General features: G+C 41.9%; 1 protein-coding gene across 1 annotated transcript in view; it reads left to right on the plus strand.

Moving 5' to 3' along the window:
- LOC132399870 (disks large-associated protein 1-like) overlaps positions 1-27,837 on the plus strand; it is a 582,904-nt gene that overhangs the window by 472,234 nt on the left and 82,833 nt on the right. Inside the window, exon 5 of the mRNA XM_059980732.1 lies at positions 1,756-2,772. Coding sequence (XP_059836715.1) covers positions 1,819-2,772 — 954 coding nt within the window. The 5' untranslated portion in view covers positions 1,756-1,818. The remainder of the gene's footprint in view (positions 1-1,755; positions 2,773-27,837) is intronic.

The following is a 27,837-nucleotide window of genomic DNA, read 5'->3' on the forward strand; positions in this document are numbered from 1 at the left end:
AACTGCATCCATGGTCTGCGTTTATGGAATTATGGTATTGTTTTGCACTGCCGTAACTATATGTTATAATTATGTGGTTTTGTCAGTGTGAGTCTTGGCTTGTCCTTTTTTTTAATTTTGTGGTATCACTCCAGAGGAACAAATGTATCATTTCTTAATGCATGCATGCATTTCTAAATGACAATAAATGAGGACTCAGTGTCCTCATAATCTAAAAAAAATTATGAGGGGTATAGACAGAGTAAATGCGAGTAGGCTCTCTCCACTTAGATTAGGAGAGATAAATATGAGAGGGCATGGCTTTAGGGTGAAAGGGGAAAGGTTTAGGGGGAACTTCTTCACTTAGAGAGTGGTGGGAGTGTGGAATGAGCTGCCATCTGACATGGTAAAGGCAGACTCACTCTGAAGTTTTAAGAATAAATTGGATAGATACATGAATGGGAGAGGTCTGGAGGTTTATGGACTGGGTGCAGGTCAATGGGACTAGCGGAATAAAGTTTTGGCACAGGCTAGGAGTGCCAAATGGCCTGTTCTCTGTGCTGTAGTGTTCTATGGTTCTATATGCACCAGCTGCTCATATGACCATCCACCACCTGCACCCATGGCTTTATGTGACCCTAAGCAGGTGTTACACCTTGCCCAGGTGTGACCTCCGGATTAGCAAAAGAAAGGAATACATTATACTTCCTTTGGTAGAGACATATCTCCACCTCACCACCCACCTTGTTGCAATAAGTAATGCAATTAAAATGTAATCAATGAATGTATCCTCTTGTTTTCCCTTGGTACTGCATCCCAGTCTGACTGTTAGATAAAGGAATCATCTGTTAATGGCCTGTGAAATGGTACTGTGGGGGGGAGGGGGGTTCCACTACAGTTTTATAGATAAAGAAACTACTGAAGTATAGAGCCAAATATTGTTGTTCAGTCATTCAGTCGAGTCCAACACTTCTTGACTCGCGAAGTAGGTTGCCAGGCCTTTCTTCCACGCAGATTACTGCTGCTGCCAGGTTGGAACCTTGCTGGGTTTGAACTCAGGACCATCTACCTTGAAGTCCAGTGCTGATGCCACTACACCACTAGCCGGACCATAGAGCCAAATATACTATGTTACTCGAAGTTTATGGACAAGCAGATAATTATGCAAGTGTAAAGAAAGCTAAAACTATACATTAAAAAAAACAAGAAGAACAACCACCAGGATCCTAATCCAATAGTAGCAAATGTTTTTCTTAGAGCTTCAATTGGTGATATATGCAAAACTTAATATATTCATGGCTAATGCATCTTTAAAAATTGTGGTCCCTATCTTAGCAACTGGAGTTGCTTAGCTATAGCATGAAAGGAAAGTGACCTATTATTGTACTCTATGAAGGCTCCCAGTCGCAATGGATTATTTGTTTTCTCTCACAGAGCCCATTTTTGATCCAACTTGCTCTTGCTCTTCCTCTTGGATACTATGGAGGAAATTTTGCGTTCTTGATCAAATACCATAAGTGATTTGCCAAAATCATGTAGATTGCAGTAAAATGTTCTCCTCATTGGTGTTCCTTGTTGATATTCTCAAAGAATTGAATTTAGTCAAGCTGAACCTTTCCTTAGCAAGCCAAGTTTGAAAGACATTTTATCAGGCGGATCTTAATTACAACCACCAGAAAACACAAAATATGAAGAGAGTAATGCTTTGCATGTCAATGTGTGTGGCATAAAATAGTGCACTAATAGATTTATTTCATTTTTGCTTTCTATTTTCAGGTTTATCTGGATAACTACTTCCACCTCTGAGACAAGAGATATGATATTTGAACCCAGACGGCTATGAAAGGTTTAGGAGGTAATCGAAGCCGTCACCTTTCAGACAACTGCGAACCAACAAGTGACCAAATGTATCCGACCCCCATCCAGGAACGAAACCCCTATCTGCTCAGCCCAGCAGACTCCTATCAAATGGAGCATCACCGTTTTCCTGCCTCTAATGCAATGCAGGGCGATTGCCTCCTGCCTTTGAACAATCAGATTGCCAGCAGCACCTTTCCTAGGATCCATTATAACTCACACTTTGACCTACAAGATGACTGTAGCTTCACTCCGAATACTTCCACAAGCAAAATAAATCGCCTTCCAGCCAACCTGTTGGACCAGTTTGAAAAGCAGTTGCCTATTCACAGGGATGGGTTCCACACACTTCAGTTCCAGAGGAGTGACAACAAGCACCGCAGTGAAAGTCCAGGTCGGATACGCCACCTTGTACACTCCGTGCAGAAGCTCTTTGCAAAATCTCAGTCCCTTGAGGGCTCTGGCAAGGGAAGTATGAACGGCAACAAATTTGGCTCTGATGACCCCAAGCAGAGCAAGAGAAGCAAGAGCAAGGACCGAAAATCAGAAACAAAACGCAGAACAAGAACAAACATATCAGGCTGGTGGAGTTCAGATGATAACTTGGATAGTGACATTTGCAATTATCGGAACCCAATGAGTTTAATGACACTTGGGAGACGCCCTGACCATGGGCCTGCCAAATACTTAATGAATGCATATAACACAATCAGTGAACATACCCTTAAAGCTTCTAAAAGCAATAATGACTTGAAATGTACACCATGTGTGAATATACCAATAAACGCTGATTCCAAGTACATAAAGAGAGGTTCCTGGTCCACACTCACCTTAAGTCAGACCCGAGAAGTTTGCCAAAAATCATCTGCTACAATGGATAAGGCACTGTTAAAATCCAGGTCATATCATCATGACCTTGCTTCTCAGTACTTGAAGGTAGGAGATGTGTTTTAACAGTTGTTTCAAATCTCCAGTAAAAATGCTATCTATTCTTCATTTCACAATTTTTAAGTTGCAGCTTAGAGCCCAAATCATGATACATTTCAATTATGTTTCCTTTGGGACCCAGGAAGTGCCTTGAATATTAATGTAAACTATACTGAAGAATATTCAATTCTTTAAGGGTATCACTCATCTGACAAACCCAAAGCATCATCAGCAAAACTGTGATAAAAACAGTTCACACCAGGGTGTCTTTGCAGTGCTGATGTTGCAGTATAGCAGAATGTATTTCATTGCTCAAATATAACTGAAAATCAACTTAATTTAATCCAGGTTACAGGTCATTCAGAAGCAGTTGAAATATTTAATAGAAACTTCCAATGATAATATTCGTGTAAGAATATTGCAATGCAATTCTTCTGTAAATTTATTTTTTATCCATATACTCCTCTGGGTGGTCCGATTCTGCCTCCGTCATTACTATTTCTGAATTTTTATTGTCTAACTTTATGAGTTTTCTTTAGAAGATGAAACCTATTTGTTCCAATGGCCCTCTCCCATCCCCTTCCATCATTCTGATGATTTCCCTTTTTCTTTGGGTACTCAAGCACATTTTAACATTCAGGCTTGGTCCTTAATTTTTTTTTCTAATTTCAACAGTACTGGAAATCTGGGTACTAGAAATTTGTGTACTATCAATTTTCTCTTCCACAGTTTCTGGTCAATTTGTTACTGTTAATGTTCTGTGCACCCATGTGAAATGAACTCAGCACCCAAACGCCAGTTATGTTCCCAGAATCTACTGATTAACTATTCAGAACTTTTTGTGCTTTAGCAAATAGCTCACCAGTTCCAATGCCCTGCTAAACATATTGTTTCATGGGTTCCCTTTTGCAGACTGTATCAGGACACTATGTCCCTGGCTTTGTTTCACACACCCCTTTGAAACTTATTCTGGCGAATTCCCCCTTCCTTTTCAGTCCGACATTTTCAGCTGGAAATGTTGACTGTTTAATTCATTTCTATAGGTGCAGCTGAGTTCCTCCAGCACTTTGTATTGAAACGTATTGGCTTTGGTTCTGATCCTCCTTTAAACTTGCATGGTTACAACATAGAACAGAAAAGCACAGGCCTTTTGGCCTATGATATTGTGCTGACCACTAACCTAGTCCAAGGTCAATTTAGCACATTTTTCTTTCATCCATGTGCCTATCTAAAAGCCTCTTAAATCTCCTTGATGTATCTACCTTAACCGGCACCCCAGCAGTATATTCCACGTATTTACCACTCATTGTATTTTAAAAAACTACCTCTAGCCCGCCCTCCACCCATACTTTTCTCCAATCACCTTAAAGTTATGTCCTCTTGCATTACAAATTTCCATCCTGGGAGTCCACTCTATCAATGCCTCTTATCATCTGATATACCTCCACCTAGTCACCTTTCATCCTCCTTCACTTGCTCAGCCTCTCCTTGTAAGACATGTTCTCTCATCCAGGCAGCATTCTGGTAAAGCTTCCCATAATGAGGTGACTGAAACGGAACATAATAGATGAATTATTCGACTGTGTAATATATAGAAACAAAATAAAAAAATTTGTTACAGTGCAGTATTTCTGTAAGACTGAAATCGCCAAAGACCCAAGCATACCAGATTAACAAAGTGTTCCTGTACCTATTTTATATAGGTTAATCAACTTCATATGTTTTATGTAGGTTAATGTCCCCCCCCCCCTATAAATTTAGGTACTTGAAGTTTGATCTGACAACACACTCCTAACAGTTTGTGAATAGCAGTTTACCCTATTAAGGTCAGATCTTCTGTAGCTGACAGAGCGGACAAGCGACCTTGTCCCAGCTCTCCTGCCAAACGTTCCGACATCTGGAAGGCATCCAGTGGACTAGCAAAGGGAATATACAGGTGCAGCATCGATTTGGTCTTCTGTGTGTTGTGACTGAATGCAATTGATTTCCGATGGATGTTATGTGAGCAAATTAGGCACAGGAATGTCAGCATTAATTGATGCAGTCCAAAAGGAACCTTTGATGTAGAAATAGTAATTATATGTGACTGCACTCTGACCGGAATGTTTTGTGCTGTGAAGTATAATCTTGAAATCCTGTTGGCATTCTAAGCTAATATTTTGTCCCGAGGCCATAACCGCAAACATAAGTGGCCATTATTCCCTTCCACGGTTTAGCGCTTCAATTTGCTGATTACTAATTATGTTGCAAAACTAATATTTATAATATTTCTCGGTAACTTCAGAAATAACATTTCAGAAAATGTATAGAATAAGGATTAAGTTATTTTCACCCTTTCCTATTTGTTTTACTTATTCTGCTGTTGTGCTTTATAAAGTGTGTTGTAGGTACAGAAAGCCGTCAAACATTTTGTGGCATAACAAGTTAAAAGACCACAGAAAATTGAAAGCACTGTGCTAGGATTAATGCTAAAAATCTAAAATTGAAAAACTGAAGTTAATCATGCATGTAATTTTGACTGAACCGCACAGAACAATATGCACAGTTTGGTCTCCATATAATGAAATGACCAAGGAATTGATTGTGGACTTCAGGAAGGGATGTTGAGGGAGCACACACCAGTCCTCATCAAGGGATCAAAAGGGGCAATTGTGTTACTATGTGTGCACATAATAAAGAACTTCAGTTCCCAGAAGGCATTGTTGGCTAGTCACCCCGGAAACAGAAGTGACATTGGGGAGGTGGCAGCACATGCTCAGGTTGATCTGGAGCCCTGTAAAGTGCCCTGTAATTCAATATGTGCTAGCGTTTTTACCCACTCTATTTGTCTTTATTAAGAACAAACATAACATGGGGTCAGAAGTCAGCATGAGCTCTAAACACTGAGTGTAAATGAATACCCTGCACTACTGAGAAAGAGACAATAGTTCTGACGGGCGAAGAAAAAAAACACAACAGTAAGGTTCACCAGCCTGGCGACACAACAAGTTCTGTCAAGAAGTTCACCAAGAGATTAAGAAGAGATACGTCAAAAATCTCCATAATGAATAACCTATGTCCTCCCGCAGTCCAGTGCTCTGTTATGAGGCACATGGAGCAAATTATGTTCACAAGGCAAAATCAAGAACAAAAATGAACAGATAAGATCTTGACATAAGATGAGAAAGAAATGAACATGTTGATCAGAGTTCCAGTAAAGGCGCTAATATTGATGCAGTAAGTGAAAGCAATACATCTGTGGAAACAAATAGCAGACTAAAGAGTGTCACCAAACCACCTCAAAGACTGATTGAAAGTTGCTAAGTGAATACAGGACTGTATTTGCTCATTACAATTGAAGTTGATGTAAATATTGTATTGGAAAGCACTAATGTTTCTTGCAGGTTCATGAAGGCATAGAATTGTCTTTGTTCTCTTTAAAGGGGGAAGATGTGTTATTATATGTCATAATAAAAAAATTCTGTTCCCAGTGTGAAATGGGGGCTGTTCACCCCAGAACTGGAAGTGACATTGGGGAGTTGGTAACACACGCTCAGGACAAGCTACAGCCATTACTAGAGTGTCCTGTAAATAAATAGGTACTAATGCTTTCACTCATGCTGTTCGTCTTTATTTAGACCATATGATCATAAGATATAGGAGCACAATTAGGCTATTTAGCCCATCGAATCTGCTCCACAATTTCATCATGTCTGATCCTATTTTTTCTCAGCCCCAATCTCCTGCCTTTCCACTGTATACCTTCATGCCCTAAGCAATCAAGAATCTGTCAAGCATTGCCTTAAATTAGATAAAGACTTGGCCTCCACAGCAGCCTGTGGCAAAGAATTCCACAAATTCACCACTCTCTGGCTATAGAGATTATTTTACATGTTCGTTCTAAAATGATGCCCTTCTATTCTGAGGCTGCGTCCTCTAGTGTTAAACCCTCCCATCAAAGGAAACATTCTCTCCGCAACCACTCTCCACTTTGGTTTCAATGGACCCTCATTCTTCTGAATTCTAGTGAATACAGGCCCGGAGCCATCAAGCACTCTTCATATGACAAGCCATTCAATCCTGGAATCATTTTTGTAAACCTCCTTTGAACCCTCTCCAGTTTCAGAATGTCCTTTCTAAGATAAGGGGCCCAAAACTGATCACAATACACCAAGAGAGGCCTCACCAGAGCTTTATAAAGTCTCAGCATCACATCCTTGCTTTTATATTTGGGTCCTCTTGAAATGAAAGCTAACATTGCATTTGCCTGCCTCAGCGCAGACTCAGCCTGTAAATTAGCCTTTAGGGAATCCTGCACAAGGACTCCCAAGTCCCTTTGCACCTCAGTATTTCCTATTTGCTCTCAATTTAGAAAATAGTCTACCTTTTCATTTCTTCTACCAAAAGTGCATTTCTACACACTTCCTGACACTTTGTTCTTATGTTTATTAAGAACCACCATAAAAGAAAAGATGTGCAGTTTCAAGTTTCTGGGTGTCAACATCTCTGAAGATCTATCCTGGACCCAACCTATTACAAAGAAGGCACGACAGCAGCTATAATTTCACTAGGACTTTGAGGAGGTTTGTTATGTCAGCAAAGACACTGCAAATTTCTACAGTTGTACCTTGGCATGCATTTTAACTGGTTGCATCAATATCTGGTATTGTGGGGCCGCTGCATAGGATTGGAAAAAGTTGCAGGAAGTTGTAAACTCACCCAACTCCATCATGGGCACTGGCCTCCCCAGCATACAGGACATCTTCAAAAGGCAATGCCTCAAAAAGACCGCATCCGTTAAGGAAACCTACCACCCAGAACATGCCCTCTTTCATCAAGGAGGGAGTACAGGAGCCTCAAGACACACACTTCCCTCCACCGTAAGATTTCTGAATGGACAATAAACCCATAAACACTATCTCAGGATTTTTCTCTCTCTCATTTTGCACTCTTTATTTATAGTTTTTTATTATTAGCTATTGCAATGTACTGCTGCTGCAAAACAACAAATTTAGTGACATATGCCAGTGATATTAAACCTGATTCTGATTCTGATACTAAAATACATTGGAGAAGATGTGAAAAGGAAGTGCAAAGTGAGACAGATTTTTCCCTAATGAATGGCTTAACATTAATAGTAGGAATATTCACAGAATGCTAAAAAATGGAGAATCATTGCTAGAGGCAAAACAAATAGTCAATATGGTTTTGACGATATTAAATTCCTTAATATGATAACAGGGAGAGTAGGCTCAGTCAATTTGATTATGTAGTACATTTAGATTTCCAAGACAGAATATAAAACACTGGCAAACAAATAGGAACCAAGTGGAAGAATAGACAGCTATCTGGCTGGAAGTTAGAAAGCCTTGAGAAGGTGTAAAATTTAGAGTGACCAGAGAGTCAAAAGTGAGGTTCAACAAAACTCACATGTTTTTAATTAATAATTTGAAGTTTAGAATTAAAAGCTCAAGTTTTTAATGCAGATAATAATTAATATTGAAGGGGACTGCAAAAAAAATTAAGCCTCAAAAAACTTAATAAAATGCAGATATAACTGGCAAATCAATAACTAAATTAATAATTATTATATATTAGATTTTGTTAATTAAAAATGGCAAAAATAAGAATGTAATTGGAGTGTAAGAGCATAGGGACTTTTAAGTGCAATTATATAAATTGCTAATAGCATCAACAGAGATCAATAAAGTCATTAAAGAAATGAATCCCATGACTTTCAAGAAATTGCTGCGTTTGCACTGATTTTAAAATCAAAGCTTGTTGCTGGATGATAAGTCTCTGGTTCATAATTGCTGAAGAACATTAATTGACAAGATATTCTTCCAATTCTTCTTAACCTCTGGCCTAGAGAACAAAAAAACAAAATTCTAATGCTTCGCTTCAGCATGCAGTAGGTGTCTCAAAGATATTTAATGTTTAAAATATTGTAATATTCTCTCCCACCTTGTCTTTGTTGCCTATTTCTCTCTCTCCCCCCCCTCCCCTCCCTCTCCCTCTCTCCTTCTCTCCCTCACCTCCTCCCTCTGTCTCTCTCTCTATATATATATCCAAATTGTTAGACATCATTGCCCTTGAGAATCCTTTATTAGTTCCAGCAAATTGTACGAGTTGGAGACTTTGGAACTAGGGTCATTCAGAAACTGCATAGCTTCCTACTTGGGTGGATGGGTAGAGTTTCAAGGTACAGACAAGAGAGCTCCAGTTGTGGCCAATTGTTTGAGTTCATGAATGAAATGTTGAGACTTTATAAAGCACTGGTGAGGCCTCTCTTGGAGTATTGTGAACAGTTTTGGACCCCTTATTTGAGAAAGGATGTTCTGAAACTGGAGAGGGTTCAAAGGAGGTTCACAAAAATGATTGTAGGATTGCACGGCTTGACATATGAGGAATGTTTGATGGCCCTGGGCCTGTACTCACTAGAATTCAGAAAAATGAGGAGTGACCTCATTGAAACCTATCGAATGGTGAAAGGCCTTGGTAGAGTGAATATGGAGAGAATGTTTCCATGGGAAAAAGAGATGAGGACGAACTTCTTTAGCCAGAGAGTGGTGAATCTGTGGAATTATTTGCCACAAGTAGTTGCGGAGGCCAAGCTTTTATATATATTTAAGACAGAGACTTAATTGGTCAGGGTATGAAGGGATATGGGGAGAAGGCATGAGATTGGGGCTTAGACGAAAAATGGATCAAAGGTTTCAGAGGTACATTTAATGTCAGAGAAATGTATACAATATACATCCTGAAATGCTTTTTCTTTGCAACCATCCATGAAAACAGAGGAGTGCCCCAAAGAATAAGTGACAGTTATATGTTAGAACCCCAAAGTCCTCCCCAGCTCCCCTTCCTCCCGTGCATAAGCGGCAGCAAGCACAATTCCCCCTCCCTCCACCGTCGTAAAAAAAGCATCAGCACTTGTCACCAAGCACTCAAGCAACAGCAAAGACAGAGACTTGCAGTTCTTCAAAGACTCACAGCGTGAGGGGAGGCATAGCAAGCATCTCACTGGTTTACGATGTTAAAAGTCTGTGGAGCCGCTTTTTTTCGAGCTCTGTGCCCAAAGATCTCAGGTCTCTGGGCACACGGCCAAAGATGTTCCAGCTCTCGCAACACAGCCATCTGGGATACCAACCATTGATCTGCCCATCTCCAGAGCCCCAAGATCCTGTGCCTCCAAAGCCGAGACAAACTCTTAAGCCGAGCCCTTGGCATGCCGAACAATGGCTAGTTGTGAAACCCTGAGAGAGGGTCCCATTCCCATAAAGAACTGTAGTCAGCGTGTAGCCACGATGAAATGGTGGAGCAGACTTGATGGGCCAAATGGCCTAATTTTGCTCCTGTATCTTGTGGTCTTATGACCTAATGAAGGAGGAGGGATTGGCAGATCACTGGCATGATGGAAGGGCATGAAGGGCATACAGAAGGCTGGGCGACTTATTGATGGAATGATTGGTGAAGAACAGAATTGGGAAGTCCACCTGTGGGAGAGTGTTTAGAGGCAGTGTGGGACCAGACAATGGAAGTGTCTCAAATCAGGAACCAACTGGACACCAAAAGATACGTTTAATGCTTCAACCATAGCACCCTCGCTGGTGGACTGCTGAGATTACCTTGTTGTCCTCGTGTTGAGTTCCTTTGGACAATATGGTCGAAGATTCCCTGCAGTGCTCCAAATGAAGCAAAAGATGGGAATGATATCGTGTGATAAAAGATTGACATGGAATGGAATTACATCATCGTTGAAATTACGGCTGGAGACAGTTAAGCTTCCCAAGTTACAATGGTCATTATACAAGTTCACTTCAGAAAAGAATTAATTTGCAATTGAATAATGCTAGGGGAGGGGAGGAAGAATAATACATTTGAATACCTCTGACTACAAATTCCCAGTTGATGTGGCACATTTTGAACTCAGAAAAGTTACCTGGAGTTCAGTTACATAACCACTGTTCCAGCAAACTGATTCCTTTCTGCTCCACGGTGGCATCATGTAACATAGAACATTGAAACCTACAGCTCATTACAGGCCCTTCAGCTGACCATGTAACCTACTCTAGAAACTACTTAGAATTACCCAGCCACATAGCCCTCTATTTTTCTAAGCTTCATGTACTTATTTAAGGGTCTCTTAAAAGACTCTATTGTATCCACCTCCACCACTGTCGCTGGCAGTGCATTCCACGCACCCACCACCCTCTGTGTGAAAAACTTTGACATCCCCTCTGTACCTACTTCCAAACACCTTAAAACTTTGACCCCTCGTGTTAGCCATTTCAGTCCTGGGAAAAAGCCTCTGATTATCCACATGATCAAAGCCTCTCATCATCTTATACGCCTTTATCAGGTCACCTCCCATACTTCGTTGTTCCAAGGAGAAAAAGCCAAGTTCACTCAACCTATACTCTTCAATCCAGGCAAAGTCCTTATAAATCTCCTCTGCATTCTTTCCATAGTATCCTCATCCTTCCTGTAGCTACCAAAATGAACCACGCCACACTTAATCTGGGTTGAATGCCATCTGCCACTTCTCAGCCCAGCTCTGCATCCTATCGATGTCCTGCTGTAACCTCTGACAACCGTCCAGACTATCTACAACACCCCCAATGTTTGTGTCATCAGCAAACTTACTAACCCATCCTTCTACTTCCTCATCCAGGTCATTTATAAAAATCACAAAGAGGAGGGGATCCCAGAACAGATCCCTGCGGAACACCGCTGGTCACCAACCTCCATGCAGAATATGAACCATCTACAACCTTCTGTGGGCATGCCAATTCTGGATCCACAAAGCAAGGTCTCCTTGGATCCCATGCCACCTTACTTTCTGAATGAGCCTCACATGGGTAACCATATCAAATACCTTACTGAAATCCATATACACTACATCCACTGCTCTACCTTCATCAATGTTTTATTACGTCCTCAAAGAATTCAATCAGGCTCGTAAGAGACAACCTGCCCTTTACAAAGCCATGCTGACTATCCCTAAACAGATTATGTCTCTCCAAATGCTCATAAATCCTACCTCTTGGGATTTACTCCAACAACTTGCCCACCACTGAAGTCAGACTCACTGGTCTATAATTTCCTGGGCTATCTCTACTCCCTTTCTTGAACAAGTGAACAACATTTGCAACCCTGGTACTTCTCCCATTCCCTATTGATGATGCAAAGATCATCACCAGAGGCTCAGCAATTTCATCCCTTGTTTCCTACAGTAGCCTGGGGTATATCTTATCCAGCACATCCTCTTTCTTAATGTCTATATCCTCAAGTATTTCAGTCTACTGTAAGTCATCCCACAATTGCCAAGCTTCTTTTCCCTGGTGAATACTGAAGCAAAGTATTCATTAAGTACCTCCGCTATCTCCTCTGACTCCATGCACATGTTTCCACTATTGCACCTGATTGCTGCTCTTCTCACACGGCTCATCCTCTAGCTCTTCACATACTTGTAGAATGCCTTGAAGTTTTCCTTAATCCTACTCGCCAAGGCCTTCTCTTGGCCCCTTCTAGCTCTCCTAATTTTATTCTTAAGCTCTTTCCTGGCAACTTTGTAATTTTCTGAAACTCTATCAATATCTAGTGTCTTGAATTTATCCTCACATTTATCTGCCACCTCATTCTATTCCTATCCTCACTGTTGTGTGGCACAGGCAGCAATCCCAAGATTACTACCCTTGAGGTCCTGTTTCTCAGCTTCCTTCCTAACTCCCTGTATTCTGCTTTCAGGATCTCCTCCCTTTTTCTACCTATGTCATTGGTACCAATATGTACCACAATCTCTGCCTGCTCACACTCCCATTTCAGGTTAATGTGGACAAGTTCAGAAACATCACGAATCCTGGCACCTGGAAGGCAAATTACCATCCTAGTTTCTTTTTGTAAGTTTTTCTTTTCTTCTTAACTCAATTTGCCACATTCTTTGTACACCATGGTTCTCTTACTCTATCATCCTTTCTCTGCCTCAATGAAACATACCTATGCAGAAATTCCCTGAAAATTTGCCACATTTCTGCCATGCGTTTCCCTGAGAAAATTTGCTCCCAATTTATGCTCCCAAGTTCCTGCCTAATGATATCATATTTCCCCCTACCCCAATGAAGAGTTTTCCTAAATTGCCTGCTCCTGTCCCTCTCCAGCACTATGATAAGGAGGACAGAGTTGTGATCACTATCTCCAAAATGCTCTCCCACTGAGAGATCTGACATTTGACCAGGTTGATTTTCCAATACCAGATCAAGTGCAGCCTCTCCTCTAGTTGGCTTATCTACATTTTGCGTCGGAAACCTTCCTGAACTCACCTAACAAACTCCACCCCATCTAAAACCCCTGCTCAAAGGAGATGCCAGTCAACATAGAAAAGTTAAAATCTCCCATCACAACCATCCTATTGTTATTGTACCGTTCCAGAATCTACCTCCTTATCTGCTCCTCGATGTCCCTGTTACTATTGGAGGGGTCTATAAAAACACCCAGTAGAGTATTGTCTCCTTCCTTTTTCTGACAGTAGATAATCCCTCCATTACTTCCTCCTTTTCTGCAGCCATGACATTATCCAGGATTAGCAATGCCGCACCCCCATCTCTTTTGCCTCCCTCCCCTGTCATTTTTGAAACATCTAAAGCTTGGAGCACTCAGCAGCAATTCCTGCCCCTGAGACATCCAAGTCCCTGTAATGGCCACAACATCATAGTTCCACATACTGATCCACGCTCTAAGTTCATCCGCCTTGTTTATGATACTCCTTGCATTAAAAAAGACACATCGGAAACCATCTTTGCTCTATCATCTGCCTACCCTTCCTATAAGCCATCTCTACATGTGCACCAACTACCTCATCCTCTGCTTGTTTACTTTGGTTCCCACCCCACTGCAAATCTAGTTTAAACCTTCCCCAATTAGCAAACCTCCCTCCCAGGATATTGGTCCCCCTCAGATTCAAGTGCAACACATCCTTTTTGTACAGGTCACACCTGCCCCAGAAGAGATCCCAATCGTCCAGAAATCTGAATCCCTGCCCCCTGCTGCAAACCTTCAACATCGCATTTATCCACCACCTCATTCTGCTCCTATCCTCACTGTTGTGTGGCACAGGCAGTAATCCCAAGATTACTACCCTTAAGGTCCTGCTTCTCAGCTTCCTTCCTAACCCCCTGTATTCTGCTTTCAGGACCTTCTCCCTTTTTCTACCTGTGATGATTCAGCAACAATGGATATATAATTGAGACAGGGTTTTTATAACAAATAAAACATTTATTAAACACTGCTTAAAAAAAACCCCAAAAGTAAACAAGCGACTAACTTAACCGGAAGTCGACTGCTACACGGCAGCTCGAACAGTTCTTAAAGCGAGAAATGCGAACTCAGTTCTTTAAAGTAGTATTGCAAAAAGTCCAAAATGATTTACAGTCAGTTAGGAGAGACTTTCCTTGAAGTAATAAATTCTTTCATGACGTTACTACTTTTCCCAGCCGGAGTATGCTTTGCCAAGGGTTTTACGATTGAAGGAAATAAAACAGCTTAAAGGCACTGACCTTTCCTTGGCGAAGCTCTGTGTCCAGCTCTTTCTGCTTTCAGAAATGCAGGAGCTATCTTGGACACAAATTACTAATTCCTTGTATGAAGATTAAATAAGGTAGCACCTGTTTACCGCCGACATCAACTTTCCTCAACCCTCCAGATTCCCGAACTTCGATAAATCTTCACTTTCCGACTGGACTGAACTGGCAGTATTGTAGCGAAATTGCCGGCAATAACCTTTGAGACTTAAGGCAGAAAGTAAAACTCCACTTTAAAACAAAACTGTGTCATAACATCAAATACGCAGCCGAACAGAGTCACTGACGAATTCAACCACAGACTGCCCCGTGTCACAGGGAGGAGTTCCCCTTTTATACCCTGTTGAAAAAAACTATCACATGACCTCTCACTGGCAGGAAAATTACGTCACTCCTCCATCACAAGACCATTACATCATGCCCAGCATAGCCTCAATTACATCATGGTCATGTGACAGTCACAAGATACCCACAGGTACGTAACATACCTATGTCATTGGTACCAATATGTACCACAGCCTCTGGCTGCTCACCCTCCCATTTCAGGTTATTGTGGACGCGTTCAGAAACATCACGAATCCTGGCACCTGGGAGGCAAATTACCATCCGTGTTTCTTTGTCATGCCCACAGAATTGTCTATTTGTCCCCCTGACTATAGAGTCCCCTATTACTATTACTATTCCCTTCCATTCCATACCCTTCTGAGCCACAGAGATGAACTCAGTACCAGAGGCACGGCCTCTGTTGCTTCCCCTAGGTAGCCCCCCACCCCCCGGTAGGTCCCTCCCCCCAACAATACTCAAAATGGTTTACTTACTGTTTAGAGGAAGGGCCACAGGGATGCTCTCCACTACCTAATTGTCTCCCTTTCCTCTCCTGATATTCATTCACTTATCTGTCTCCTGTGGCTCCTGGTGGGACGACCTGTCTGTAACCGCTATCGATCACCTCCTCACTTTCCCTAACAAGCCGAAGGTCACCAAGCTGCAGCTCCAGTGCCCTATTTCTGTCTCTAAGGAACTGCAGATCAATGCACCCAGCACAGATGTGGCTATCAGGGAGGATAACCCACATCTGACATCCTGAGTGGAAAACTGGCCTTGCAGTCATACCCACTATTCTTAAGCTAGAGGGAGAAAGAGATCTGAGAGTAACTTGCCTAGGCTTGTCCCTGCCAAAGCCCCAGTGAGCCAAAGCCCTACTACACTGACTCATGCTACTTTGACGACTGCTCTGCTAGCAGTGCCTCCCTTTTATCCCGGAACCTTCTCAGCAGTCTTGCATGATGATGAGCTACTGGGTCTGCAAGCTTCTCCCAATTGAACCTCCCACTGAAAGAAACTCTTCATTTTTACATCTTTTCAGTGGCCTTGCATGATAACGAGCCACTGCATCTGCACACTTCTCCCAATTGAATCTCCCACTGAAATAAACTCATTGCTTTTTAAATCTTCTCAGCGGCCTTGCGTGATGACGAGTTACTATGTCTGTGCACTTCCCCCATTCGAATCCCATCAGGACAACCACTTAATCATTAAAATCGAATAAATTTCCTGTTTAGACTCAGGATACTTATTTCAAGAAGCTCCTTCTGGAGAGAAACCTCCTTTATGTGTCAGCAGTATAGTTTTTATTTTGTAACACTATAATTTGAGTTTTTTGCAGAAGTAATTATTATGTGGGTGGCAGGGTGGAGATATGTCTCTATCAAAGGAGGTGTAAGGTGATCCTTCCCTCTGCTAACCTGCAGGTCACCCTTTGGCAAAGTGTAGCACTTGCTCATCCCTCATCCCACGATCAGGGTCAGGTGAAGCAATGGGAGTAGGTGGTGGATGGTCATATGAGCAGCTGGTGCATGTTACAAATGCTAGTTATATGACCACTCATCTGCTGATGAGAATTGATCATTGCTGGGGTCACCCGTCTTGTAAGGACTCTGCCCAGAATAAGGCAATGGCAAACCACTTCTTAAAAAAATTTTACCAAGAACAATCATGGTAAAGGAAAGAACCATGATTGCCCACATCAAACAACATGGCACATAATGAATGAACGAATTAATTATTTGATGCTATTTTAGTAGCTTATTGATAAATCCCCATTGAATATAAATATTCCCAGATATTTCAATAGTGTAGTGGTGTGCTACACGCAGCGCTAAAATAACGATACGGAGTCGGTAAACTGCAGTCAAAGTTAAGTTTATTCGAACTTCACAACCTTGCTTTTAAAGCCTCCCTCAATCCGCCCTCCCCCGCGCGGATGCTTCGAGAGGCACGTACTGACACCCCCCCCAGGCTTTCTCCCTTTGTTGCGGACCTGGCCTTTGTGTCTGCACGCTGGCTAATTGTGAGCCGGTTCGAGTGTGCTAGTAAGTGGGTCGCCACAATAGTTTATATATTTGCTTATCAACAGTAGTGTGGGTACTTTTGAGCTGGAAAGCATTGGATTGAAGCTGTACTCCAGCCATCTGAGCACTGATAGAAAGGTTAATGTACCACCATCTCAATGCAAAGACATGCTCCACTCTCAATTGTGTCTTACTACAGATTATACTTAAAAACAAGGTCACATCAATCGATTTGGTTGCATGGTCATAGAGTAATTCAACTTGGAAAAAGGCCCTTCAGCCCACCTGGCCCATGCCAACCAGGATGCCACATCCAAGTTATTGCCATTTGCCGGTATTTGTCCGATAACCTTCTAAACCTTTCCAATCCATTTACCTGTTCAACGCTTTCTGATTACAGGCAGTCCCCGGGTTACGTAGGAGTTCTGTTCCTGAGTCCGTCTTTAAGTCGGATTTGTACGGAAATTGGAACAAGTACATCCAGTATTATTTAGCATCGGTTAGTCAAATGTTCGTCTTAGTATGCAGTATATATTTTACCTTTCTATGCATATAAAACACAAGAAACGTATGTATTCAAATAATTAAACCACTGCCTTGCTTAGTAATAATTGTAGCTTTCATCAGGGCAGTGCCTTTCACATGCTCCATTATTCTCACTTTATCCGTTATCCTTTAAAATTGTTCCGATTGTTGACAGACTATAGCCCAACGCTTTTCCAATAACTGATGGCGTTTCACCTTTTTCCAAATGCTTTATTATTTCCAGTTTATTTTCAATCGCGGTCACTTCCCGTCAATGGAACAGAAACACTGCGGGTGGCGGGTCCCAACCACCACCGGCTCCCGAGATCCACTGGGTCCTAAGGGCCACCGCATTGAGACAGGCTAAATGGGACAAGTGGGGACTGTGCTGGGTTTGGGTATTTGATCATCCACAATATTACGCGTGGGAATTTAAACTGGAGGTGGCAGTGTTTTTTTCTACGAGGTTTAGTTGCAAGCTCGACATCAACCCAGCAAGGATGGTACGGGAGTCACTGGATCGACATCAACCCAGCAAGGGAACAGTCTATCACTGGATCGAACTCGGGAATCTCCGTACTCCAGCCCGGCGCTAATCTCAGTGCGCCACCAGCCAACCGGAACGAGAGGGGGAGGTGGGTGGGGTCAGGGTGAATCTTACTAAGAAAAGTTTAAGCCAAATACAAAGTTAAACACTCAACACAGTGTCAATGGCAACGACTTAAAATGGCGGACGATGTCACGATCTGACTTAAAATGGCAGACGGCGTTCTCCTTTCCTCGGTTCGTAAGTACGAGTTGTCCGTAAGTTGGATGTTCGTAACTCGGGGACTACCTGTACTTAATACTTTTTCACTGTGAAGCAGAGATTGTCCCCGCATCCTGGCCAGTAATTATCCTATCATCAAAACTGATGAAAATACTTTAAAACACTGGATGTTAGAAGAAAAATCTGAAGATTCTGAAGGTTATGGAGCACTGGTGAAGAGAGAAATAAGGTTAATATTTCCTTCAGAATAAACAATAACTTTGTTTCTCTTTCCACAAATGCTGACCAATGTACATTTTCAGGTATTATTTTCTTTACCTTCGAAACTTGTATTTTGGTTCATAGAAGAGAGCAGAACACAAATTAGCTGTTGTGTTTTCTACATTAGGTCAGTGATATCATTTAAAGCATTTGACTAGCTGCAGATTTCTTTGAAGTAAGTCTAATTCTGTAAAGGAGGCAATGAACCTGGATCTTTTTTTTACTGTATCAAGCTTACAAGTACAAGTTATTTTACAAAAAGACCACTGATAGTAAAGGACTGTGTATTCATGCTTGGGTGACATGATTTAATAATTACACTGGACAACAATTTTTTTCAAGTGTTGCTTCCTCAGAATTTTTTTGTTTATGAAAACTGCTTGAAGCTGAACAGAAATATAATTTTAGACTACTTGTATAATGTAGAAATTTGGAGAAATAAGAAATTAACTTATATTGAATATAATCCATTTAATTGCATAACAGTGCCAATGCTTTACAGTAGTTCAACTAAATTAAAAATGTATTGAAGATGATTTCCATTTGTACTAAGTGTCTGAGGCTTCTGCCTTAAGTGTCCAACTATAATCAGCTAGCATTGATCAATTCCAGTTGCCCTGACACTATTTCTCCATCACTGCAATGTCCTGGTGAAAATCTTCACCTTCAGCACCGTGATTTGCAGGGAAGAAGTTTAAATTGGAATACGTAAAATGACGAGCTGCACTTATGGTTTTGTATGTTTGAAGCATGTTGTCTTATAAAATTTCAACATAACATCCCAACTCCTGTACTCAATACTTTGATTTATGAAGATCGATGTGCCAAAAGCTTTCTTTATGACTCTATCTACCTGTGAGGCCACTTTCAAGGAATTATGAATGTCTATTTGCAGATCCCTCTGTTTTACCACACTTGGTAGGTCAAATTTGAAGACGAAATATAATAATAATATTAAGACTCTTGGCAGTGTAAAGGATCACCAAGAACTGAGGGTTCATGCCCATGGAACACTTAAAGCTGCTGCGCAGGTTGAATTGGCCTTTATCAACTATGAGATTAAGTTCAAGAGCTGTGAGGTAATATTACAGCTATATAAGACCTTGGTCAGACCCCACTGTGTTCAGTTCTGGTCACCTCACTAAGGGAAGGATGTGGATACTATAGAAAGAGTGCAGAGATTTACAAGGATGTTGCCTGGATTGAAGAGTATGCATTATGAAAATAGGTTGAGTGAACTTGGAGCGACAGAGGATGAGAGGTGACTTGATTGAGGTGCATAAGATGATGAGAGGCATTGATTGCGTGGATAGCCAGAAGCCTTTTACCAGAGCTGAAATGACTAACACAAGAGGGCATACTTGGAAATAGGTACAGAGGGGAAGTCAGGGATAAGTTATTTTACACAGAGAGTGGTGAGTGCATGGAATGGGCTGTCGGCGACGGTGGTAGAGGTGGAGACCATGTAACCTACTCTAGAAACTGCTTAGAATTACCCAGCCACATAGCCCTCTATTTTTCTAAGCTTCATGTACTTATTTAAGGGTCTCTTAAAAGACTCTACTGGTCACTATGTAAATCCTACCCTGGTTTGTCCTCCCAAAGTGCAACACTTCACACTTGTCTGCATTAAATTCCATCTGCCATTTTTCAGCCCATTTTTCCAGCTGGTCCAGATTGTGTTACAAGTTTTGATAGTCTTCCTTGCTGTCCACTGTACTCCCTGTCTTGGTGTTGTCTGCATATTTGATGAATCCAGTTAACCACATTATCATGCAAGTCATTGATATAGATGACAACAACTGACTGGGCTTGGATCCCTGCAGTACATCACTCCAGTCAGAGAGGCAGCCATCTTCTTCCACTCTCTGGCTTCTCCCCTGAAGCCAATGAAAATCCAGTTTACAGCCTCATCTGAATGCCAAGCAACTGAACCTTCTTAACTGACTTCCTATGCTGGATTTCGTCAGAGGCCTTGCTAGAGTCCATGTAGACAGCATCCACTGCCTTGCCTTCATCAAATTTCCTGGTAGACTCCTCAAAAAAAACTATATAAGATTGGTTACACATGACCTTTTACGCACAAAGTCACATTGATGATGCCCAGTCAGTCCCTGTCTATGCAAATATTTATATATCCCATTGCTTAGAACACTTTTCAATAACTTATCCTCTACTGATGTCAGCCTTAACGACCTATAATTTCCTGGTTTATTCTTAAGTCTATCTTGAACAATATTCGCAATCCTCTAATCCTCCGTAATCCATGGGTGAGGTCATTTTAAATATCCTTGCTAAGACTTTTTTCATTAGCCTTCTCCAACAGGATCCAAGGGAACACCTGATCAGGCCCTGGGGATGATTCCGTCCTAATCTAACTCAAGACAGAAAACACCTTCTCCTCTGTATACATGACCCTGCTGTTGCTTTGCCTCACATCTACAAACGCTGAGTCTTTCTCTTAAGTAAATACAGATGCAGAACTTGTAATTTCCCTTTGGGAGATATGCTTTTGAAACATATGTATGACTTGGCATTTTTGCAGTATCCTGAATGATTAGTGAACTATATTCCCAAGAATGTAGACATAGTCACGGCAATCATTGCTGGAGCTAACTTAGGGCCAGATTGATGCGGTGTGCCCCAGGCTTGAGAGCAGAAAATGAAAAAATGTTTAGCAGATTTAAGCGCTGAGCCAGATTAAAAGGATCAAGCATCAAGGCCAAGGGTGAAGGACGAACCGGTGTTCGACTTACTACTCTGCTTGGTTTACTCGCTTCAACACTGAACTGGATCAGTGGCTGTCGCCCGTAGCCATCAGGCTCCTGGACCAGCTTCACTCAGTTCAGCATTGAACTGGCTCCATGGCTTTTCGGAATTCTTCAGTTCATGTTCTGTCTGTTATTTGTTTACTTTTTTCATCATTTGCACGATTTGTTCTTTTTTCCCGACATTGGGTTTTTGATAGTCTTTGTATGTGGGTTTTTTCAATGCGTTCTATGGTATTTCTTTGCTTTGGGCTACCTGCAAGAAGACAAATCTCAATGTTGTTTACAGTAGATATTCTTTGATAGTAAATATACTTAGAAGTTTGAACGTTAATGAAAAAATCCATTTAAGATCTTCCCATTTCTTTTGGCTCCATGCATAGGAGACCACTCTGATCATCCAGATGACCAATTTTATCCCTTACTATCCTTCTGCTCTGTCTGTAGAATCCTTTGCAATACTCCTTCACCTTGTCTGCTAGTGCAACCTCATGCCTTCTTTTATCCTTCCTGATTTCCTTCTTAAGTGTTCTCTTGCATTATTGTAGGAAAAGGAAATTGTATTTCAATAGTGCCAGCTTCAAGGCATAGCTAGTAGAGAAGCTCCCTCACACTCCATTAGCCCAAGTCTCAACCTCACTGCTTGTGTGGTCTGTGTTGAGTTTATGCATTGTTTCTCTCACAGAATGGGTTTCCTTCTGGTTCTCCAGTGTCTTCCCATGTTTCAAAGGTAAGCAAGTTGGTAAGATAATTCACCACTGTAACTTACCCCGTTTGCAGATGACTGGTAGAATCCGAGGGATCCAATGGGAGTGCATTTATTTTGATTTATTTTACACTTATCCTACACTATCCTACAGCATGGAATAGGCCCTTCCAGCCCAACGACCTGCACCACCCAAGTCATGTCAGGGATTGGCATATTTGCTGGTCAAAAGCAGCTTCCGCTGTGTCAGTCATCAACTGGCCTGTTCGAAGGATGCGGTCATTCTTTCTCATTGGTTGGCCTGCCTGCCATAGCACCGTTTCTGGTTCCAGGCACCTCGGGGTATAGGAAGAGCAGACTTGCCTTTGTCTCCAGGAACTGCTTCAGGCTGTAGTCACTTCTAACACTGAAGGATCATTGGGAAAGAGCGTTACAGACTGAATCCCACCCCCCCCCCCAACCGCCCTGTATTTGTTTAGCTAAGTATTCATTTGTAGTTCTTCAGTTTTATAACTTGGGGAGATTTAAAGGAATTCCCCATTAAGTTAAAGGATTACTGAAAGTTCAGTATTATAGTTTTCTGTAGTTCAGGGTAGACCAGATGAGCACTTGTTAGCTAAATACCTGGTTTAGTGTTTTAATATTCATTTATAAATAAATACTGTAGTTAACGTGCCCACTTGCAATCTGTGTCTAATGTTTCACTCATTCAATTCTCGCTTCTGCCTTCACATCACAGCCCAGAAACCCACCTATTTAACCCAAGTCCAATCACAGGACAATTTATTATGACCAATTAACCTACTAACCGGACGTCTTAGGAAAGTGAGGAGAAACTGGAGTATCCAGGGGAAACCAATGTGGTTACGGGTAGGACATACAACTTCCTTACAAGCGGCACTGGAATTGAACTCTGAACCCTGATGCCCCTAGCAGCAATAGCGTAGTGTTGCTACGCTACTGTGGCCCCCAGTGGAATGTGGGTAAAGTAAAATGGGGTAAGTGTAGGATGTGTAAAATGGGTGTGGGTAGTTGACGTGGACTTGGTTGGCCAAAGGACCTATTCCATAATGGTTGTCTTTGATTCTCACTACCCAGGAATGTCCCAAAGCAGAATCAGAATCAGCACTGACAAATGTGAAATTTATTGTTATTCTACAGTAGTAGAGTGCAATATGTAAAATATACTATAAATTACAAAAAGCCCCTGCTCACTGATGAGGCTAAAGAGATCTGCAATACACACATCTACACTAACGACCTGTTACAGATGGGCAGTAGAGAGCATCCTAACATGCTGCAGCGCCGCATAGTAAATTCTAAGGTAGGGAGATGTTCGGCACAACTTTGTGGGCCAAAGGGCCTGTATTGTGCTGTAGGTTTTCTATGTTTCTGATTCCATAGATTCACCATTCTCTGGCTAGTGAAATTCCTCCTCACCTTCCGTTCTAAATGGACATCCCTCTATTCTGAAGCTGTGTGCTCTGGTCTTAGACTCCTCCAACACAGGAAACATCCTCTCCAAATCCACTCTATTGATGCCTTTCAACATTTGATAGATTTCAGTGAGATTCCCCCCCCCCACCCCCCGCCACCACATCATCCTTCTGAATTCCAGTGAGTGCAGGCCCACACCCATCAAACCCTCCTCATATGATAACCTTTTCAATCCTGGAATCATTGTTTGAAACTCCTTTGAGCCCTCTCCAATATCAGTACATCCTTTCTTTGATAAGGAGCGCAAAGCTGCTCTCAATACTCCAAGTGAGGCCTCTCCAGTGCCATATAAAGCCTCAACATTATATCTTTGCTTTCATATTCTAGTTGCATAACTGATCAGTAACAGCTCTTTCAGTGATACTGGCCAAGTTAAATGACTAACTGGGTAATTTCTAAGGTAAGGACATGTTCAGCACAGTTTTGTGGGCTGAAGGGCCTGTATTGCGCTGTAGGTTTTCTCTGTTTCTATGATTAATCAGAAGCTAGGTGAACTTCCTGAATTATTTTAGAATAGACTGGGGCAATCTGCTTCTTTGGTTCAGAAGCCCAATGTGCACGCCAATCTAGTGATAGCAATCAGAAGTCGACAGCACCCTCAGTGGGCTGTCAGCCTGATCTGTGTGCTAAACTCCTGGGCTGGAACCGTACTTCAGCAACAGTGAGGGAACTGCCACTGAGCCAATCATGCTTGAAAGTGCTTAGTGGTTAGGCATCAGTGTTGATGGCACTTATCCATTTTCACACCTGCCTCCCTCTTCTCACTCCAGAACATTCTCACCTACCCACACCACTGAATATTGTTATGATTCTGAAATCCTACTGAACCCCCACACAAAAAAAACTGAAAACCTTCACTGCAAAATAGGAGAGACAGGAAACTGCAGATACTGGAATCTGGAACAAAAAGTAAATAGCTAGTCCCTCCCTCCACTGTTCCAATCTGCCCACAGTTTATCAATTAGGTTAAGGATTATCTTTATTTGTCACATGTACATTGAAACATCAAAACAAAATATCATTTTCCGTCAGTGATACACACATTGACGGAAAATCATGGGGGTAACCTGCAAATGTGGCCATGCTTCCGGTGTGGCAACAGATTGTACTATTTTGTACGTCGTTAGAACGTCGGAGGAAACCAGCACACACTGAGGAAATGCACACATCGAAACTCCTTACAGACAGAGGTGAGGTTTCAACCTCTGAGCCGACGTCACTGTTTCCACATTTCCTTCCTCCATCTGTCTGTTACCCCTCCTCAGCTGGGTGCACCTATCACCTGCGGACTCTTGTTCCACCTCGTGCTCTCTCCTCTCTACGCTGGCTATCTGCCCCCTAGCCTTTCAGTCCAGGTGAAGGGCCCCAACCTGAAATGTCAGCTGTCCCCCCGCAAATGCTGAATTACTGCAGTTATGCTGAAAAATGCTGAAAAAATGCAGTTCAATCTTACAACAAAAAAGCTCAATGATCGTGTTGCCGTTCCTATGATTAGTCCACTGAACAACAGCTGGAACTGAATGTCATTTCTGGGACTCTCATTCCACCAACTTCTTGCTTGCCTTCTCAACTTTACCTCTTCCATTCTCTTCCTTTCTGAATCTCCTTTATTTTACTCCTCCCACATCTCTCTGCGTTTCCCTCGCTACTCTCTCCCTCCTCTTCTCCTCTGTCTAGTTCCCCTGTATTTTGATTATGTTGCTCTCTGTGCTTCTCATTTGACAGGCATGTGTCAGCTCATTTCTGTTCTTTTTTTAAACCTCCTTGCTGAATAGCTGGACTCCCAACAACTATTTCCCAGGAACTCCGGAAATTTTGTTTTAAGAACTGCTTCATTCCCAGTTTCCATTCTGTAAATGTTCTATCTTTCCCTTCATAAATGAAATGAGGATTGAATTTAATGTGAGTAGGAAACAATCAGGCTTGAAGACCTGTTGAGCCATTATGACTTTGGCCACTCATTTTCTGCAATGAACAATATGAACATATAATCTGACAGGTTTAAGGAAGCATATATAATTTAAATTGCTGTCATTTGTTTATCAGTGATAACCTATCGAATGGTGAATGGCCTTGATAGAATGGATGTGGAGAGGATGTTTCTAAGACCAGAGGACACAGCCTCAGAATAGAGAGGTGTCCTTTTAGAATGGAGATGGAGATGAAGAGGAATTTCTTAAGCCAGAGAGTGGTGAATCTATGGAATTCTTTGCCACAGGCAGCTGTGGAGGCCAAGTCTTTAAGCAAATTTAAGGCAGAGTTTGATAGATACTTCATTAGTCAGGGCATGAAGAGATACGGGGAGAATGCAGGAGATTGGGGCTGAGAGGAAAATTGGATCAGCCATGATGAAATGGCGGAGTGGACTCAATGGACCACTTGGCCTAATTCTGCTCCTGTACCTTATGGTCTCATGGATACATTTCCAAATGAGAGGAAACATTTTGAATTGAATGAATCTGGCTAGCATTGAAAATGGGATTCTTGTAGAAGTCAGACAACAGTTGTAGAACTAATAGCATCTTCCTCAACATTTCGGGAACAGCTCCTTCTTCACTGCCATCAGATTTCCCAAAGGACTATGAACCCATGAACAATGCCTCAGTATTTTTTCTCCCAATCTGAAAAATGGGCTGAACAATAGGTCAATGGCAGATGCAATCTCAATGGCTCTTCACACAGCTTTAGACAACCTGGACGGCACAAACACCTTCGTCAGGATACTGTTCATCAACTACAGCTCAGCACTTAAAACCATCATTCCCACAATCCTGATTGAGAAGTTACAGAACCTGGGCCTCTGTACCTCCCTCTGCAATTGAATCCTCGACTTCCTATCCATAAAACCACAATCTGTGCAGATTGGTGATAACATCTCCTCCTCGCTGATGATCAACACTGGTGCACTTCACGAGTGTGTGCTAGCCCACTGCTCTACTCCCTCTATACCCATGACTGTGTGGCTAGGCATAGCTCAAATTCCATCCATAAATTTGCTGATGATACAACCATTGTTGACAAATCTCAGATGGTGATGAGAGGAGCGAGATATATCAGCTAGTGGAGTGGAATTGCAACAACCTGGCACTCAACATCAGTAAGATGAAAGAGCTGATTGTGGACTTCAGGAAGGGTAAGACGAAGGAGCACGTACCAATCCTCAGCGGTGGAGAGAGTGAGCAGTTTCAAGTTCCTGGGTGTCAAGATCTCTGAGGATCTAACGCAGGGGTGTCAAACTCATTTTAGGTCACAGGCCGGATTGGGCAAAATGCAGTTTCATGCGGGTCGGATCAGTCGGGCACGTGCGAACACAGTTTTCATTGCCTCCATTTTTTCAGCCTGTTCTCATGTCTCTCAGTCTCTGCTGTAACTACAAAGTGTTTCACTTCACAAATTCCGTTTCTTATGAAGAAGACTGCTGAGCAAGCATTATTTTTATGATTGGTATTAACTTACAATCATAAGCTTCATATCGCCGGGCCATTAATAATTAAAATAATAGATCTATCTAAAATGATCTCGCGGGCTGGATATAATTGTACGCCGGGCCAGATATTGCCCGCGGGCCTTGAGTTTGACACCTATGATCTAATGTGACCCCAACATATTGATGCAGTTATGAAGAAGGCAAGACAGCGACTATACTCTATTAGGTGTTTGAAGAGATTTGGTATGTCAACAAATACCCTGAATAACTTCTATAGATGTACCATGGAGACCACTCTGACAGGCTGCATCGCTATCTGGTATGGTGGGGGGGGGCTACTGCACAGGACTGAAAGAAACTACAGAGGGTTATAAATTTAGTCAGCTCCATTTTGGGTACTAGCCTACAAAGTACCCTGGACATCTTCAAGAAGCGGTGTCTCAGAAAGGTAGCAACCATTATTTACGACCTCCAGCACCCAGGACATGCCCTTTTCTCACTGTTACCATCAGGTAGGAGGTACAGAAGCCTGAAGGGACACACTCAGTGATTCAGGAACAGCTTCTTCCCCTCTGCCATTCGAATCCTAAATGGACATTGAACCCTTGAACACCATCTCACTTTTTAAATGTATATTATTTCTGTTTTTACACGATTTTTAATCTGTTCAATATATGTATACTGTAATAGATTTGCTTATTATTATAATTTTTTTCTTCTATATTATGTATTGCATTGAACTGCTGTCGCTAAGTTAACAAATTTCATGACACATGCTGGTGATAATAAACCTGATTCTGATTTCTGAAAAATGGCAGATGGAATTTAATGCAGACAAGTGCACTTCGGTTATGCACTTCAGTAGGACCAGCCAGGGTAGGGATTACACAGTGAACAGTGGGGCACTGAGGAGTGTGGTGGAACAACGGGATCTGGAAATACAAGCCCATAATTCATTTAAAGTGGTGGCACAGGTAGATGGGGAAGTAAAGGAAGTTTTTGGCATATTGGCTTCATGTATCAATGAATTGAGTACAGGAGATGGGATGTTATGTTGAAGCTGTGTAAGACATTGGTGAGGCCTAATTTGGAGTATTGTGTGCAGTTTTGGTCACCTAGCTACAGGAAAGATGTAAACAAGGTTGAAAGAGTGCAACAAAAACTTACAAGGATGTTGCCGGGTCTGGGGGACCTGAGTTATATGAAAGATTG

This window comes from Hypanus sabinus, chromosome 9 (assembly GCF_030144855.1).
Source record: "Hypanus sabinus isolate sHypSab1 chromosome 9, sHypSab1.hap1, whole genome shotgun sequence".
NCBI classification, from domain to species: Eukaryota; Metazoa; Chordata; class Chondrichthyes; order Myliobatiformes; family Dasyatidae; genus Hypanus; species Hypanus sabinus.